The sequence below is a fragment of the Corylus avellana genome, chromosome 9 (genome assembly GCF_965113065.1).
Source record: "Corylus avellana chromosome 9, dhCorAvel1.hap1.2, whole genome shotgun sequence".
NCBI lineage: Eukaryota > Viridiplantae > Streptophyta > Magnoliopsida > Fagales > Betulaceae > Corylus > Corylus avellana.
Window position 1 is genome coordinate 12,290,820 of NC_142498.1, and position 16,010 is coordinate 12,306,829.

The 16,010-nt window shown below is 33.5% G+C and overlaps 2 protein-coding genes across 4 annotated transcripts; both read left to right on the forward strand.

The window, feature by feature from the left end:
- Positions 1–2,074: 2,074 nt before the first annotated feature.
- Positions 2,075–7,517, forward strand: LOC132190493 (alpha/beta-Hydrolases superfamily protein). 3 transcript variants are annotated; one of them, XM_059605500.1, is made up of 10 exons: positions 2,080–2,543; positions 2,716–2,783; positions 3,596–3,666; positions 3,881–4,150; positions 5,068–5,228; positions 5,312–5,367; positions 5,576–5,628; positions 5,700–5,829; positions 6,732–6,829; positions 7,261–7,517. In XM_059605500.1, the coding sequence occupies exons 1-10, from the start codon at positions 2,278–2,280 to the stop codon at positions 7,330–7,332; spliced, it is 1,245 nt and encodes a 414-aa protein (XP_059461483.1). In that variant the 5' UTR covers positions 2,080–2,277; the 3' UTR covers positions 7,333–7,517. The 3 variants fall into 3 exon arrangements, with proteins under 3 accessions (XP_059461484.1, XP_059461485.1, XP_059461483.1); XM_059605501.1 differs by lacking the exons at positions 6,732–6,829; positions 7,261–7,517 and adding an exon at positions 6,433–6,698 and having other exon boundaries at positions 2,075–2,543; XM_059605502.1 differs by lacking the exon at positions 6,732–6,829 and having other exon boundaries at positions 2,077–2,543.
- A 3,016-nt stretch (positions 7,518–10,533) lies between these two features.
- Positions 10,534–11,531, forward strand: LOC132190546 (EPIDERMAL PATTERNING FACTOR-like protein 2). Its single transcript, XM_059605569.2, has 3 exons — positions 10,534–10,956; positions 11,043–11,080; positions 11,213–11,531. The coding sequence occupies exons 1-3, from the start codon at positions 10,845–10,847 to the stop codon at positions 11,465–11,467; spliced, it is 405 nt and encodes a 134-aa protein (XP_059461552.1). The 5' UTR covers positions 10,534–10,844; the 3' UTR covers positions 11,468–11,531.
- The last annotated feature ends 4,479 nt before the right edge of the window (positions 11,532–16,010 follow it).

The following is a 16,010-nucleotide window of genomic DNA, read 5'->3' on the forward strand; positions in this document are numbered from 1 at the left end:
CTTAGAAATCTTAAAGCCACAAATGAGACACTTGTCCACTAACAAAAAATAATAATAAAATATTATTTCATATTAAAAAAAAGATATAAAATAGAATAATAAAAAAAATAAGGGGTGGTTGGCCACCCCAGTTGGGGGTTGGGGTGGCCGAAGTCACCCCAGCCCCCAACTGGGGTGGTCCGGCCACCCTATTCCACTCCTTATTATTTTATTATTTTATTTTATGTTTTTTAATACAAAATAATATTTTTTTATTATTATTATTATTTGTTAGTGGGACATGTATTTTTAAGAAGAAATCTTAGCCATGAACTAGATATTCTCCAATCCAAAATAGATTGGAGATGATCCTATTCCGTTTATAGATGCGTGTAGTGTAGGGAGTAATTATTACAGGTTTTAATTCCTTGTTCTAAACTCAAAAGAAATCCCAAATTATAGTACCAAATTGGCATGTTTCAAAATAAAGTCAAAATGGGAAAATTCCCGCCCCCTTCCTTTTATATATATATACAACAAACGTCAGGAGACGAAAAACTAAACAAAACACTAAAAAAGGCTAAGCAACCCAACAATAAAACCTATTACAAACTTACTTAGTGCAGTTGTGCAAGTAAACCAAAAAAAAAAAAAATTAAAAAAAATGTCAAATAATTAATGCAGCCCTATAAATTATTAGAACAAAAATCAAGATAGGCCACCAATAAAAACGGTATAACTACCGCAACAAGCCCTCGCGGAAGTGAGAGCTGTTGAGAGGGCACTGAAAAAGGCCAGAATGAGGTTCCCTTTATAATTATGGTTGTGTTTGGGAAATGACTAAAAAAAAAGACTACTATGAGGGTGTTTGGCAAACAACAACCCCCACAACACTGTTTATAGTTAAAAATATTTTAAAAAAAAATAATAATGATTGATATAGAAAAATAAAAAAGTGGTATTGAAAAGTGAAAAAATTTTGTTTTGTAGTATTTTTTTTATTTGAATAGTAATAAAAAGTAAATAATGTGATATACAAAGTGAATGATGTTAGATAAAAGTGAGAATATTTTGATGTTGATTTTTTTGAAAAAAATGAAGTGAATAGTGTGGGAGAATGTGGTGTAGTTTAACAAACAATGCCTATATTTCTCTTAAAATTAACCTCAACATTCATACTTTTTACATCACATCAATTACTTTTTATTACTATTCAAATAAAAAAATCACTATAATATATATCTATATTTTTTGACCTTTTCATACAAAACATTCTTATTTTTTTCTTACATCAATCAAATCTACTAAAGTTTCAATTTACTTCATTTTTCAAGCCCTTTCCATAACAAAGCCTACAAAAACATCATTCAATGGCTTCGTTTGTTAAACGGTCTAGGCAAAGGCAAAGGCAAAGGCAACCTACTTTTTAATTTTTTTTACATTCTCTTACTTTTTATATCATATAAATCACTTTTTATTACTATTTAAATAAAAAAATTACTACAAAATAAATTTTTTTTATTTTTTCATACCAAACATTCTTATTTTTTTTACTATTTTTAAAAAAAATATTTTTACATTTTTTCATATCAATTAATTTTTATGATAGTATTGAACCGAAATCGAAAAAAAAAAAATCGTTTACCAAACCAACCTAGGCAATTGAGCAAGGAGCAGAAAAAACGAGTTGGAGGCCAACCACAATAACAAAAAGTCCACACAACAAGTTCAAGCAATTGCGTGTCAATCGTCTCTTTCTATTACAAATAAAGTCAACATAGTTATTAGTTTGTTAACCCATCCTCGCCCACAAAAATAAATAGAATATTTAAGTCAACAATTAAGGCGCCTACTTTTTCTAAAATAAAATAAAAATCACAAAATTGCAAATTGAATCCAATCCAATCCAATTCAAAGCTGCACACCGGATATACATATTATTGGAAAATAAAACTTCAATTATTGATAAAAATAAATGTAAAAATATAACAAAAAATATGAATTATATAAATTTTAAAAGAATAATAAAATTAAAAAGTTTATCTTATAAGTCAATTTATCTCCTCAAAGTAAAGACCGTTTAAAAATAATTCCCACTCCTCCAAATTAAGGTGTCCTTCTTCTTCCTCCGGACAGGACCGGACGGTCGGCCGTGGGTGGGTCGGGTCGGGTCCCATTGAGTTCCACTTTTTCTAACCCACCCGGAAACCCATTTATAAACCAAAGGGGTAGCTACTGCAACGGCTTCCATTTTTATCTGCTTTGTAGACCATTAAAGCAACGCCCAACGGTCACTCCATGGCCTCGGTGGAGTTGGAAGGGGCTTCTTCAGAAGCTGTACAGCAAGCGGAAGTTGATGGAGGAGGAGGAGGAGGAGGAGGAAGAGGGTCGAAGGGCAACATGAAGAAGACCGAGAAGGCGCCCTGGAAGCTTGGATTTGCGTGTCTGAGAATGGAGTATGATAGGGAGGGGAATTTCGACATGGAGGTCGTTGACGTTGATGGTGCTGGAGTGCGTCGCGCTCCCACTCACCTTGTTGTAATGGTTAACGGTCTTATTGGCAGGTGAGACTCACGACTCACTCCCATTCAAATTGTGGGTTAATGATCTAACACCTCATCTCAAGATTTCGTCGCTCCTGTGGTACCATTTGAGGGGATTCTGGGGGTTTTAGCTAATGGGTTTTGTTTCTGTATAAGGATTTCTTGGATTTTTTTTTTTTTTTCAACTGTGCAGTGCTCAAAATTGGAAATATGCTGCAAAAGAGTTTTTGAAAAAGTATCCTGGAGATGTGATTGCTCACTGTGAGTTTCACAACCCTTCTTTCTTACCTTCTTTTTCCCTGTACCTGTTAAATTCATGAACGATTGATAAGGGCTTAAATCATTTTCTTTATCTACTTTGATTTATGTGTGTAGCTAAGGTGATGTGTTTAGATTTTCTGTTTTTCAATGTTATTATATTACCATCTTTTTTTTTTTTTTTTTTGGTAAATATTATATTACCATATTGTTCTATTATGAATTTGTTCATATCTACTGGTTCAATGTAATTCTTTAATAGAACGATTAATGCTATTTAGTAGACTGTTATATTATTGTTATACAACTAGAATGACGTGGCAAGAAAAATCACTTATTGGTTTTTTTTCTTACAAGTGATGTTCGAGAGGCTAAGTTTCACTATCACATCATTGACAAACGGCTTTTACTTTAATGGTTGCTTGTCTCCCTTCTGCAAAATTTATGGATGAATCATATTTATAAGTTTCGGATTTTTCAAGCGTTTAAGACCCAGTCATTGTTATCCCTATATATGAAACATGTATACTTTGTTTTTCCATATCTAAGCAAAAATTATGGTGATTTATTTTCATTTAAATAATTGGAAGTAGTTTTTCTCCATCTGGGGTTGACTCTCGCACAATGTTAATAAATTTCACTTTCAATTACATTGTTTAAGGCGTACTAGTTTTTCATGTTTGATGAGCTCAAAATAAATTTTAAAGGCACTCACATACGTCATAAGGCCATTCTCTGACTGCATATTTTGATGTTTACTGGTGTCCTTAGCTTCTTTTATAAAATGAATTGCGTATGATCAATGTGCAACGCAGGCAGTGAATGTAATCCTTCAATGTTGACATTCGATGGTGTTGATGTAATGGGAGAGAGATTAGCTGAAGAGGTGCGTTATGGTTTTGCCACTCAAACGACCAATGTTCTTTCTTCCCTTATTGAAACTGAGATTGTTATTTACCGATTTTCTGAAGAACCAAATATTGGTCTTTAATGTGGTTTCCTCCATTCAATTTGTAGTTTACATGTGTTCCAGAATATTACCTGAATTTGAAGTTGCTGCACCAACCTTAAAATTTGAAAAGAAGCTTTTTTTTTTACAGGTTATATCAGTTATAAAACGTCACCCAGGAGTTCAGAAGATTTCATTTATAGGACATTCGTTGGGTGGCTTGGTTGCAAGGTATGCTATTGCTAAGCTTTATGAACGAGATATCATGAGGGATTTTTCACAGGGAAATGGAGAGCGTAGGACTAATGGATCTGGAGATCTATGCGTGGACGAGAAATTCCAAGGAAAGATTGCCGGATTGGAGCCAGTGAATTTTATCACCTCCGCAACCCCACACCTTGGTTCAAGAGGGCATAAACAGGTGATTCTTTTATCCCTTGTGTGCTCATCTTCAGTTGTATTATAATGAATAGTTCATTTACATTTTATCAGATTTCTTACCCTTTGGTGCCATTTTATGTGTAATCTATGTTAATTCTTATGAGTTCAATAGAATTTTTAAATATTTACTTGCATTTTTTTTCAAGATATTTCATGACAGTGCTTCTCATCTTCCGCCCTTCCCCAAATCAAATTTACTTATTTCTGGACTTCCAGAGGGTTTTCCTGATATCCGTCTTGTCATATCTCTTCCTCCTCTGCTATAGGTATTTGCTCCTGGTAGCATATTTTCAAAATAGGATCCCCTTCCCGTAGACTAACCGGAAGACAACCGGTCCAGCTATGAGGGAAGCTACTACTTTTCACACTATTTCGGAAACCCAAAGGCTTTGCAGCCAGCTCTGAAAACGGGTTCCAAACCTGCGCACCTTGCTGGCTATGTTGAGCTCCCCCTGATTGAGAGCTCCTCTCCTGCTGAGTCTTTGCTTTGCCCTTTTCATCTTCTTTCTTTGGTCTCCAGCAGCACGTCCAATCCTTAGCAATTCATGCGAGAATTGGTCATTGGGGGTCCTAGAAAGCCCATTTTATGAAATCTATGAGAGAGAAAAAAAAAGTGTGGATGCTTTATTTATCACTAAGTAGAGATGAATACTATACTGTAGCGGCAGGAAACTCTTTGGCGCTTAATTAAATCAGTTTTTGTAGTTTCGTACTTTCAAATTTTTCTTTGTAAAACAAGGGCAAACGGCAGAATATCATTTTAGTTTTACAGATAGGTATCAATGAAAGAGGCATTTGACAATGCAACAAACAAACAACATCTAGATGCCTGCTTTGCGTACACATAAAACTCCATGTTCTTAAAGTTTCTGAATTGGTATGGGTTTTCATTTTCAGGTCCCTGTGTTTTGTGGCTTATACACTCTGGAAAAAGTAGCATCTCGCACATCTTGGTTTCTTGGTCGAACCGGAAAACATCTATTTTTAACTGACGATGATAATGGAAAACCTCCCCTTCTTCTTCGGATGGCTAATGATTGTGAAGATCTTAAATTTATGTGAGTCAGTATGGAACATGAATGTCCATTTTCAGTGCAAATGATTTCAGAGCATGTCATGATATCTCATCTTGTCTCTGCAGGTCTGCTTTGCAGTCCTTCAAGCGTCGTGTCGCCTATGCAAATGTGCAATTTGACCGTATCCTATTATTTTGTGTTATATCTCTTGTACTTCTCTATTTGGGCACTTCCTTGTTCAATAAGAATTGTTGGGAGTCAGATGTCTGGATATCCGGGTATGAAATTTAAATAGTTAGTGGGTCTGACTGTTAGGCTTCTCTCACTTTTTTCTTCTTTTTGGCTTATCACACTCACTGTTCATATTGAGAACTTGACACCTTCTGTAGACCTTGTGGGATGGAGTACTTCATCTCTACGGCGTCGAGATGAGCTCCCAAAGGTAATTTTGAAACTTTTTATGAAAGTTTGAACTGTATCTTGAGTTAATCTAACTATATTTTTCTCAATTAGCGTCGAGATCTTTCTAGAAATGAGAAATTCCCCCACATTGTAAGTGTGAAGACAGCAGAAACTTCCAGTACTCAACAGGAAGGACCCTTGGAGGCTAAAGTCAATGGACACAAGAATATCGACTTTGAAGGTATGCTAATTTTGTCTCTTGTAATGGGTTATCAAACTACTCTTTTTGGATAAGTAAATTTAATTTCATTAGAAGGAGCACATTGCCAAACTACTCATTACTAAAAAAACTTGGTGTTTCTATGCATGTGTTGGTAAAAATTTGGAGACTTGTTTAGGACCAATACATAAACATAGACTTCTAAATGTGTTGTGGTTGGAATTTGTGTATAGGGGGGTTGTTGGGTATACAGGGATGAGCCCCATTACTATGTGAAATTGAGGGTCTGATTAGTTTTTCTCGATTTTATTTGGCTAGTTTGAGGGTTTGACCACCTTGATTGGGAGGTATTGGGCGTGACCTTCAGCTTAGTAGCTTTGTTTGGAAATTTATTGATCAAATGGATAAGTTTGTTGGACTCTGTTTTTAATAAGTTTGAGAGTTAGAAAGCTTGTTTGTACAACTTTATTTTGGAGGTAGAATTATGGTTTAATTTAGAGCATTGTTTGTTGTTGGAGAAAAATTAAATGACATGATGGTTATGTAGGTTGCAAAAATATAGTTGTTTCTCTCATTTACAGAGGTCTGAGAGAATATTCTAACTAAACCAATTTCCTATTAAAGGTGCTATTTATTCTAGTGGGGACAAGATGAACATATTTGCTGCTCCTAGAAAAATTATTCATATTCTGCATAGTAGCAGCAACGGGAGATGGACGTAGGGTATGTTTTGAAGTATGGGAGATGGTTTGATGGATGTCGAATACTGGAAGTGTTTATTGTTGAAGGTGCTATTTTATTTGTTTTGCTTCTAATAACACACTTCAATCCTTGTATTTTCTGCATATTTTGAGCTTTTGCATATTGATTGATTCGTAAACTCGTTTAGATATTATTTTCACTCATTGTTACATCATTTGTAGAGGAAATGATAAGAGGTTTAACAAAAGTGAGTTGGGAACGGGTTGACGTTAGCTTCAGTGGAAGTACACAAAGATATCTCGCACACACTACCATTCAGGTGGGTTTTTGCCTTCTCCTGAAAGTCATCCTATAGAACATAACTTTCTTTTTATGCTATCAGATCATGTATCAGTTGATTCCACCATTATGATGCCATTTATTCTTTTTTTTATTATTATTATTATCTCCACATTGCAAGCTGAGTGCCAATGAGCTACTGAGCTGTGGCTCAAATGGTGTATATCTTGAAGTGTTACATCAATACAAGGATGCCTACCATATCAATAGTTGTCATTGTCATAATCTGTAAGACATGCTCTTTTCCATGATTAAGTTAAACAGAGTAGTAGATATCTCAGCTGTGAAATTGGAACATGAATCTTAGTTTAGGGCTTCAATCATATTTTGACCAAAATGGCAAACCGATTCGAGCTGGGTAACTAGTTACCTTTAAGGAGCTAGTTCATAATTTTCCTTGTTTTTCTTCAGGTGAAAAGCTATTGTATCAATTCTGATGGGGCTGATGTGGTCCAACACATGATTGACAATTTTGTCTTATAATGGTGTCCCCATCTGGGGGAAGGGGGAAAGGGGGAAAGGATATAGACATTCCAGATGAGCTGGGTATGGCTTGGAAGTTCAAACAACACTAGGGTTGGACAGTTTCTGTAAGAGAGACATGAGGAATTCTGTCGTATAAATATATGTTTCTATAGCCATTTGCTTGTTCCCAGAAAGAGATCTGATGAATCTGTTCTTACAGTTGTATTATAATTTGACTACATTTAATAATAAATTAATAAATAATTAACCACTCCATAACATTGTGGAGGAGCCACGAGGAATAGTATTGAGGAGGTCTCAAAAGGAAAAATGAGGTCACATTCGTTGAATGTTATATGATTTACCTACAAAGATCTGATTTTGATATAGGGACAAGTAAGGACCGGCTTCTATTTTCACAAGGCAAGGAAAAAAAGAAAAGAAAAGAGGATTCTACTAAATGAGTTGATGCTATAAATGACCAAATGAAGTCTGGAGTCTCATTTAATTGCCTTTGGGCTACAAGACAGAAGGTTGGAAATGGGTTTTTAAGGTCAGGGCATTGGGACCAAAAGTTCCAATCAAGAAGCATTGATTATAAAGACACCTTCACCAATATCCAAGGACTAGCTCATAATTATTATGACTTTGGTTTATGATATGAAGGTTATTTTTATTTTTATTTTTTTCTAATCAAATCAGGAGAGGGGAAAAATGGGAAGCTTATAATATGAAGTTACACCAAATGGGAACGGGATCTTCCCCATTTCAAAACATCCAATTAATTATACTTAAAGGGTATTTTTGTCTTTTTACTTTTTTTTTTTAGAGAAAAATGCCTTTCAAATATAACTAGAGATGATTTTAATTCTGCCAAATGAATGTGAAAACTGGTTTTCTAGATGCGAGTTTAAAAGAAAAAGTATATATGGATCAACTTGAAGGCCTTTTCAACAAAGAAAACAACAAATGCTTTTTGCAAATTAAAGAAGTCAACACATGGACTTGGAGGGGCATAAATTTGCTACAAACTGGTTTGTAGTAAATTCATACAAACTCATATAATAAAGTGATATGTGTCCCATAACTAATAAGAAAACATGTGAAAAACATTCTGTTAAAAAAAAATGTGTTTCTTACATGTTAAGGAACACATGTCACTTTATTAGATGAGTTGCAGCAAGTTTTTTTCCAACTTTGGAGTATGTTTGGGATTTTGTTGGAAAATAAAGCTTTTAAAGTTTTTTTTTTTTTTTTTAACTTCATTTTTAAGCTTTTCCGAAGAGTAAGTTCTAACAACTTTTAGAGCAAAAAAGTCAAAGAAATACTTTTGAAATTTTTTACCAAGCATGCAGGGCCCGTTTGGCAATGGACTTGCCAAACTCCCACTTTCTTTTATCGATATTCTTACTTTTTGTATCACATAAATTATTTTTTATTATTATTTAATTAAAAAACCCACTACTAAATTATTATTATTATTATTATTATTATTAACTTTTTCATACAAAAAATTTAAAACTTTTATCTACGTTATGTCACATTAATCATTTCCAAACCAAAAATCACCTACCAAGTCCATTGCCAAACGAACCCATCAACTTTTTGTTTGTCACAGCTTTTTAAATATTAAAAGTACATTTTAAACTCCCTAAAACAATGTCAAATAAGCTCTAAAATAACCTACAAATGAAAGCCATCCTAAATATTCAAATCCCCCAAATTCTCATGGAAAATTGCCCATAAAAGACTGAAGATTCTCAGGAAAATTGCATGAAAATTCTTGCTATTAGAAACAAAACTTTCCTCCTTCACCCCTCTTGAGGAAGAAAATCAGCTTTGTCCCCTATGCTCCTCCCATCTAGAAACAGTTGGAGAGAATCCTCTTGGCCTTTGGCTTCCCACATCTTTGAAAATATGCTTATAGAAAGTTGGACCCGGAATTTAATCTTAATTTGAGGGCATCTCTTGAAAATCCCCAAACAAGAAACCCCAACATTTCCAACTCTATGCCTTGGTTTCCATGTCCTCTTTTTTCTTTTTCTTTTTGATTTTTTTATTATCTCCATCATTCCTTTCAGATCGTATTATGCGATAGAGTACAATGTAAGAAGGGACATCTATAGGCAGAAGCAATCACAAATAGATTAATTAACCAAAGACGGAATGCCAAATTTTTCTTTATGTCTAGAACATATCTAATATTAAAAAGTGTTATAATAATCCCATCAAACATTTTGAATTTTATAGTACCTATTCCAATAACCATGTACATAATTATTACCTATCAGAACAGTACCAACATTACATGATTTAAACGCTTAAAATTATATTTTATAATTTACCCTTCAAATTTACAATTTAACTTTTAAAATTATATTTTTAAAAATACATCTCTTCCCTATAACTTGAAAATGCAGAACTTTTTAAATTTTCATATCACAATTTTTCAAAAAATATTCCCAAACAATACATTTCCTATAATTTAATTTAAAAATTCCATTTTTAATCTACAGAATTGCAGCAAAAAACGCACACTTCGGGTTTTTTAAGAACACAATTTTAAATGTCAAACACCAACATATTACATTTTTAAAAATCACATTTTCAAATTCCATATTTTCAAAACGCTATTTTTAAACGACACGTTTTAAAATCTCAAAACCCAAACAAAATCAGATTTATAAAATCAAATGCGGTGGTGGTGCTCCTAAGTCCTAACTCCTAACCAACTGGCCACCCGTGTGCGTGAATCCGCAGCTGAAATCTCTCCCACCATCCATATTCCTTGAGAAAGACAAATGCTTCTCACGTAACGTACACAGTCCCATAGGTCTTATTCTCCCTAGATACGCACCCCACCACATCGTATCTTCCTGGGAAATATTTCAATTCATAAACAAATTTTAAAACCCAACAACAAATTTCTTTGCCATGCCATTTGCCGTGTCCAAATGGAGTTTCCCAAATCTCCATAAACAAAAACAAACACAAACACAAACAAACCGCCAACCCCATTTCCCCTCCCCTGTGATTTATCCCCTTTATGAGTAAAAATCTATTAGAGTTTGGTATATGTGTTGTTTTTCTTGCTGCTGTTTCTGTTACCGTGCTAGTGTGCTGTGACCATCTCTGCTCTCTTCTGCGGCTTACAGTTATTTAAACATATGGTACAGTTGGGGGGTTTTTTTTTTTTTTGTGTGGCTCATGAAACGAGGTTGAGGTCCTTCCGTTTTCTGTTGGGGTCCTCTCCCACCCTTGTCTCTCAACCTTATTGTGGATTTGTACATCTCTTTTTGCCTTCCACGTCCAGCTAAAAGGTCCTTCTGCTCAGCTCCTGTTGCATTATGGACTTGGCATTCAATCTCTGAATCCCATCTTTTGTTTTCAGAATTTCCAGTTTTGTTTCTTTCTACTGCCCTCTCTCTCTCTCTCTCTCTCTCTCTCTCTCTTATTTACTATCCCCCTCTCCTTCCAGTTTTTACACTCACAAAAATTACTCCTCCAGCTCCTACTCTCTCTTTGGGAAAATGGGCAGCTCTCAAAATTGCATTTTCTGTCACAGAAGCAGACATCTACTCATTTTCTTGCTCTCTCTGCTTCTGCTTTCAAGCTTAAACCAACTGAGATTCATGGCTGAAGGTAACAATACTATTCACAGATAAATTTTTCTTATTCTTTTTTGCAATTGGACTCTGCTCGATCACTTCCTGATTTCTGTATTGCAGGTAGAGGAATTCCCAAGTTAGTTGACCAGCCTGCTCAAGTAAGTAACAATAATCCCATATTACTCTTTCTTTTCTTTACTTAATATTGAACTTTACAAAAGAAAAAAAAAAAAAAAAACAACAAAATAAAAGGTTTATGTGAAGGATTTGGAAATGTTTGCATTGTGTAGAAAGGGATAGAAGAGATGGAAGTGGCGAGGATGGTTAGAACCCAGATTGGATCAAGGCCGCCAAGGTGCGAGAGAAGGTGCAGCCATTGTGGGCACTGCGAGGCAGTTCAGGTCCCCATTGCCACGCAAGTGAAAACCCAGAGCCAGAGGAGAAGCCATTTCTCTGCTGCATACTCCTCCAGAGGGGATGACATCTCCAACTACAAGCCTATGTGCTGGAAATGCAAGTGTGGGGATTTGATTTTCAATCCTTGATTCAATTAACATGTTCCCAATTGGTAAATAATATATATTACTTCAATGGGTTGGTTGGATTGCAGAGGAATTAATTAGCAGTTTCTTTTTAATGGAATGCTTTCTTTTTCTTTTCTTTTTTTTTTCTTTTTTTTGTGTGTATTATTCATGTCATTAATTTTTATTTTTATTTAAAATCAAGTACACCAACAGCCATAAAGTAGCGGTGATTTTTTGGTCTCAAGGAAATCATTGGATACGTATTAGAATGTGGAATGTGAATTCGACTCTTTACAATGAAAAATTACTTATATAAGTCAAATTAGTAGAAAAATTATTGATGTCCCAGAGTCGGGTTAAAATTTAATTATTTAATTAGTCTTAAAAAGGGTGTATGCGGTTCTTTTTGTTTTAAACTATTTCTAAGCAGCTCACATCGAGTAAATATAATCAACAATTAAAATAGGACTTTTTTTTTTATCATTTTTGCTCAAAAAAAGAAAAAAAAAAAAAAAAAGTACACCAACAAGAAAGTGTTTTGTTATTTATTTTTTTTAAAAAAAAATCAAAGGTTAATTTAACAGTTGATAGGTACTATTAAGCTAATCTAGTAAAATGAAAGGGGGATATGAGTGTAGTGGGATTACTCTTTTAAAAAAATTGTTCTAATTGAATACAAACAACAATGTGAAAAAAAAAAAATATATAAAAAAAAAAAAGACAAGCAAGGTTGTCTATTATTAATCTACAAGAAATATTATGATGGAAAGTGACGACATGGGGATAGTAAAAGAGAAAAGAGTGTAATGGAAAGTCTGTCAGACGATTTTAGGTTACGTATCTTACAAGATTTGTGCCTCATAAAGCCTGTGCCTTACACAGCCCACCTCGAAGGGATACACTACACACATGTCACGTCATCATCTTCTCATTCTCTCTTTTTTTTCTTAACGTAATAGGATTTTTTCTAGTTCAAGTGAATGAGAATCCTAATTCTTTGTAACCTGCGTAAATGTACAATTGAAGAAATTACCACTAAATATTATATAAGAAAATGTTAGGTATTTTTTTAACTGTAATGTGTGCTAATAGATTAAAAGTTAATAATAATAATTTTAAATTTAATAAAAATTTTAAAAGATATATCACAATTAAAAAAATACTTAAAATTTTTCTATTATATATATATATATATATATATATATGATGCTACAGCATGCGTGTCTGTGCAAAATTGGTGCAACCGCAACTCTCTTTAAAACAAATTTTAGGCTTTGTTTGGCGATTCATATAGAAAAATGTCAGGAAAATAAAAGTTTGTTAGAATAATGATGTTTTCCATTTCGACAGAATTTATGAAGATAGAATTGTCTAAAATTCTACCCTTATCAACATAAGAGACCGATTCCTTTGAAACGAAGGAATCTCGTTATGTAGTTCTGAACAACTCTTGACTATTTATTTATTTATTTATTTTAAACTAAAGATTAATCTATAAATAGATTAAAAGTATGACGTTAGCTTTTTATAATAATTACAAGTTTAATTAGACTGACATTCGATAGCTAGCTTTGATCTCAGGAATTGAATCGCATAGTAAATAATAGCTTCTACTCTATTAATGGCACTGAAAAGAGAGAAACAACAGAGAAGGTCCATCATCACCGTCATCATCATCATTTATGATCCTGTCTGAGTGTCTGTTCCTTGCTTTCTCTTTCTAATCAACATGACGGGATCCTTTACTCTGTTACTCACGCTATCTCTACTCTCCGGCTTTCCCTCCCAATCTTTCTGTTAGAGATGACGCCGATTATTACCGCAAAAAAACATGCCACTTTCGCTTCGATCGTCTTTCTGCTAGAGATAAAAATCAAAGCGTTAAAAGATAAAGATCAAAGCCAATGTACAAGATAAATCACAAGAGGAAACTCGATTTAGAAGGAGATAATATTTATCTGATAGTCTAAGAGTTTACATTGTATTATAATTCTTAAACTAGTTCATATCTACTCCTAGAGTTAGAGACTCATTGTATAGTTACTAAGATAATTACAAACTCTACACTATATATAATATATAGGTATTCAAACCTAAGCACTTTCACAATATTTACACGGTATTAGAGCTTCTCTAAAAGTTCACGTTTATTCGATCTAATGGCTTTCATAGTGACGGCTGCTTTATACACGTTCCCTAACGTGTCTCATCTAGTTTATATTAAACTAGATCGTAGTAACTGCATCCAGTGGTTAACCCAAATTGAGCCTGTTCTTAAGGCCAATGATTTGATGGGTATTATTGATGGTAAAGAATCGTGCCCATCAACACATCTCCCTGCCTCCTCCGATAAGGAAGAGCAAATTATTAATCCTGCTTATTCCCTTTGAGTTAAGAATGATCAATCTATTCTCGGTTGCATCAACGCTACACTCACTGAGTTCGTATTATCCACCATCTATGGCATCCATACCTCTCATGAAGTGTGGCGAATTTTGGCGACCCGATTTGCTTCTCTTTCAAGAACTAGGCTTGCCCAGATCATACGTGAATTGCAGACACTCAAACAAGGTAACCAAACGTGCACTGCTTTCATGGACTCTGCCCACTAAAGTTTTGAGAGAGATTCAGAATAAAGAACTATGAATCTTTAGTAGCACCTATTATTAAATGGGATAATGTCCCAAAATGTATTTGAACAAAGGCAGATAAAAAATATTCCATATGTATGCACATGTTTACATTAGACCTGACATTGAAATAGCAGTTGGACTATTAGGTCAATATAGTATTGTAGAATATGCAAGGAACCAAGAACTACAGTTTAACCTAAAAATACACTTACCATTTGATGGTGTTTATTCAGGTTTGATTTTTGCTAAATGTGTAGATAGTAGAGAATCAACTTCAGTATATATGTATTGAAGATGCAGTAGGTAGACTATAGTTGCTACATCTACCATGAAAGCAAAAGTCATTACATGTTGTGAATTAATTACACAGGCATTATGGTTGAGACATTTTTGTTAAAGGTCTCAAGATTGTCGATTTTATAGTTAGACCCATAAAAATCTTCTGAGTTAATTCTACTACAGTTATCTTTTTTAAGAATAAACTGAGTAGAAGCAGAAGTATGTATATCGACATAAAGTATCACTATGAAAGAGATCATTAAGTGACAATAAGTGTCTATTGAGCATATAAGTACTGAACTAATGATTGTGGATTCCATGACTAAAGGTTTACCGGTAAAGCAGTTTAAAAGTCATGTGGAGCATATGGGGCTCATTGATTCATTTTGTACTTAGTTCTTTCTAATTAGTCTATAAACATCATATTATTTTTAATAAAAATTTTGTGCACATTTATTACCTTATCCATTGGGATAAAAATTAAGTTTATACCCGAATGACTTGTAGGAAGTTCATTCATAAAGTACATTATCCATAATGTACTCATTTAGGGAGTATTGCACATCGTGATATATGGAAGAGACGGCTTATCATATAAAAGTTTTACTGCCATGATTCGTGTGTAGTATTCCTTGAGTGAGTGAGAGAATTTCATGAATGGTTGGAATAAATAAAGTATTGGCCATATCATAGAACCGAACACCATAAGGAATTTATGTGTCATAAGCGCCAAGTGGGAGAATGTAAGAAATTTCATTTAAAGTATGTCCACTTATGTCACATATATTATTGTAATTATAAAAAATATATAATTACGGTGTTCAGTGATTTATTCCAATTAAAGCTTATTCTATGAAATCAAATATTCTGAATTAAATTGTCGATTTAATTCGTGTGGAACAAATATTTGATTTCATTACTGATTTTATTTTGTGGAATCAATTATCTGTATTGATTATTTATTTAATTTTTATTCCTTGATGGGAGGAATAATTAAGGTAACAGCTCTAATTGAGGGTCTCTAACCTACTTATAAATAAGGCCTGTGTATTTCATCAATTGACACTCACTGGTAGGCATGAGTTGTTATTCAATCTGCTTGAGCAAAGCAATAGCCAAAAGGACATATATATTAAATTATTTCTACCGTTAGTTTTATTGTTAATTAGCATTTAATATATATAGAATTCTTACCATAATTTGCTGCAATTCATATTGACGTGGCAACTATACAAACCAAAACAAAGGAAACTTGCACTTGAGATGGAATTTATTAAATGTCAGTGATAGGGATTAGGGGCAGATTTTCACCTTACATTTTTTTTTTTTTTTTGTCTTTCGCGATGGCGCTAAGTAGTCCGTGGATGCTTTGGTTCAATCAATCCAATGCGCAACACATCAATATAATACTTTTAAATAACATACATTACCTTCAAAAAAATAAAAAATAAAAAAAATAACATACATTAAAAAACAATATTATTCTACGACAAACAGAAATGTTTGACATCACAATTTTTATTTTATTTGTTGATATTATTAATTAATTTTTATTAACAAATAAAAATTTATTAATTAATTGACAGTATTACATTAATAAAGTGAGATAAAAATAAGATAAAAGTATGTTGTATAATATTACTCTCACAAGA

What these genes read in the sequence shown, in the direction of transcription:
- LOC132190493 (XM_059605500.1), top strand. Translation starts at nt 2,278, where the DNA reads ATGGCCTCGGTGGAGTTGGAAGGGGCTTCTTCAGAAGCTGTACAGCAA. An exon ending in GTTCAAGAGGGCATAAACAG is followed by an intron (nt 4,151 to 5,067) that starts GTGATTCTTTTA and finishes TTTCATTTTCAG; the next exon opens with GTCCCTGTGTTTTGTGGCTT. An exon ending in TGTGAAGATCTTAAATTTAT is followed by an intron (nt 5,229 to 5,311) that starts GTGAGTCAGTAT and finishes TTGTCTCTGCAG; the next exon opens with GTCTGCTTTGCAGTCCTTCA.
- LOC132190546 (XM_059605569.2), top strand. Translation starts at nt 10,845, where the DNA reads ATGGGCAGCTCTCAAAATTGCATTTTCTGTCACAGAAGCAGACATCTA. An exon ending in ACTGAGATTCATGGCTGAAG is followed by an intron (nt 10,957 to 11,042) that starts GTAACAATACTA and finishes TCTGTATTGCAG; the next exon opens with GTAGAGGAATTCCCAAGTTA. An exon ending in TAGTTGACCAGCCTGCTCAA is followed by an intron (nt 11,081 to 11,212) that starts GTAAGTAACAAT and finishes TGCATTGTGTAG; the next exon opens with AAAGGGATAGAAGAGATGGA.